General features: G+C 49.9%; 1 protein-coding gene across 1 annotated transcript; it reads left to right on the top strand.

The window, feature by feature from the left end:
- Window positions 1-654: 654 nt before the first annotated feature.
- On the top strand, window positions 655-1,847 carry ZBTB7C (zinc finger and BTB domain containing 7C; the record flags this gene model as incomplete). Its single annotated transcript, XM_008950075.1, has 1 exon — window positions 655-1,847. A coding segment is annotated over exon 1 (1,193 nt), but the record flags the coding sequence as incomplete, so codon positions are not given.
- Window positions 1,848-2,321: the final 474 nt, after the last annotated feature.

Genomic DNA, 2,321 nt, shown 5'->3' with positions numbered 1-2,321 from the left:
CTTTCCCGTTTTGGGGGAGGGTGGTTAACAGAGAGCGTCTGTTACAGGTCTGGGCACAGCCCTGACCCTAAACTGTGACACCAGAAGTCCCTCCTTTTTGGGGTGTCCAGTTGTACCATTCCCCAAAAACATTGCGTGGATGAGATGGGCACTCCCTGGCTCATCTTGTTTCAGCGGTGTAGGTGCTGGCACTTGGCAGTGTGAAGCAATACTGCATCACTGTTTCCCCACATAGCTCCTGGCAGGGCAAATCCAACGTGTGCCTGGAGAGATGTTGGCTCTGGGAGGATGTAGAAAAAGCGTGATGGGGAGGGAGTCGTTGTACAAGTTCCCTGGGGGTGGGATGTGAAAGAGAAGAGGGGGCTTGGGGTGGTCATGAAAAGCTGGGAACCGAGAAGAGAGGGGTGGTGTCAAAAAAGGAGACAAAGTGATGTGGAGGGAAGCAGAGGCTAAATCACAGAGGACCTGGAGGGAGTTACAAGTGACATGGAGTGGCACTGGAGCAGTGCAAGCAGGAGGTGATTAGAGAGCTGCAAGTGAGCTGAGGGGGAGGTGGATACCGAACGAACGCAGGGTTGTTTTGGTGTTGCTGACTGGGAACTGCCTGCTAATTCCCTACTGCCTATGCTTTGTCCTAGGGCTCTAAATGAGAATATGGCCAATAGCACTGAAGATCTTATCGGGATCCCATTCCCAAACCACAGCAGTGAAGTCTTATGTGGACTAAATGAGCAGCGGCACGATGGTCTCCTCTGCGACGTCATCCTCATTGTACAGGACCAGCAGTACCGGACCCATCGGTCCGTCCTTGCTGCCTGCAGCAAGTACTTCAAAAAACTCTTCACTACTGGCACTTTAACAGACCAGCCCTATGTTTACGAGATTGACTTTGTCAAGCCTGAAGCACTTTCTGCCATCCTCGAGTTTGCCTACACCTCAACCCTCACCATCACCACCTCAAACGTCAAGCACATCCTCAGTGCTGCCAAGATGCTGGAGATCCAGTGCATTATCAACGTATGCCTTGAAATCATGGGGCCCGACAGAGAGGCCAAAGAGGAAGATGACAAAGAGGACGAAGATGATGATGAAGAAGAGGAGGAAGAAGAGGAGGAAGAGGAGGAGGAGGAGGAGGAGGAGGAGGAAGGGGAGGATTTTGTCAATCAGGAGAGTCTAACTGATGTCCAAGAAGTAAGCTGTCACCAAAGCCCTTCTAAGTCTGATCTTAATGAAGAAGCATATATAGAAGCACCTAAAGACTTTCCAAATCACTACCCACCCAATAACTCTGCTGGACACTTGGGTGTGATACGAGATTTCTCCATTGAATCCTTGCTAAGGGAAAAATTGTACCCTGAGGCCAACATCCCAGAAAGGAGGCCACCTCTTTCTTCTTTCACCCCTAACTTCTTCCCCCATCTATGGAACGGTGATTTTAGCTCCTTCCCCCAGCTTGAGGAGCCACAAGTAGACAACAGACCCTTGGATCTGGTGATCAAAAAGAGGAAGATCAAGGAAGAGGAGGAGAAGGAAGACCTGCCTCCACCTCCTTTCCCTAACGACTTCTTCAGGGACATGTTTACCAACACCCCAGCAGCTCCCTTAGGGCACATTAAGGCAGAGACTGACTACAGCGCTTATCTCAATTTCCTAAGCGCTGCCCAGTTCGGAGGAGTTTTTCCCCCCTGGCCCCTGGAGGAGGAGAGGAAGATCAAGCCCAAGGCGTCCCAGCAATGTCCAATCTGTAACAAAGTCATCATGGGAGCTGGCAAGCTGCCCCGGCACATGAGGACCCACACGGGAGAGAAGCCCTACATGTGTAATATCTGTGAAGTCCGCTTTACCAGGTGTGCATTGCTTACCTCTGTGTTTGGGAAGGGTGGGGAGGGGTGGTTGGGAGGTGCCACGTCATGACCCGTGGTTGAATCCTAACCTACACATCTCTTTTTCCCCCCCAAAAAAAGAAGTAGCAAAATGATCAGGGCATGATCTCTTGTCCCTTTAGGAAAAAAAAAAAAAAAATAAAAAATAAAAAAGGGAGGAAGGGAGGGTGGAGGAGTTAAAAAAAATGAACCTACTGATTTTGGTGGGTTGTGGATGACATCCACAAGTCACTGGATCCATCCCCTCACTGGACAAAAGCTTAAATAAGTAACAGGATATTTTCAACTCCTCCATAGTTCACCACAGCTGGGCCAGAGGGAGCTGCAAAACAGATGGTCGAACAGCCAAGGAGGCTTCATCTCCAATATGCGGGGAGATGTGTTGAGTTGGGAGGGCCACTTAGCTGCGGGATGTAATTAGTTTGGGTTTGCAGATTT

This window comes from Merops nubicus, unplaced genomic scaffold (genome assembly GCF_000691845.1).
Source record: "Merops nubicus isolate BGI_N331 unplaced genomic scaffold, ASM69184v1 scaffold32131, whole genome shotgun sequence".
Classification (NCBI taxonomy): Eukaryota; Metazoa; Chordata; class Aves; order Coraciiformes; family Meropidae; genus Merops; species Merops nubicus.
Note: the sequence above shows the minus strand (reverse complement) of the source record. Positions and strands in the feature narration are given on the sequence as shown.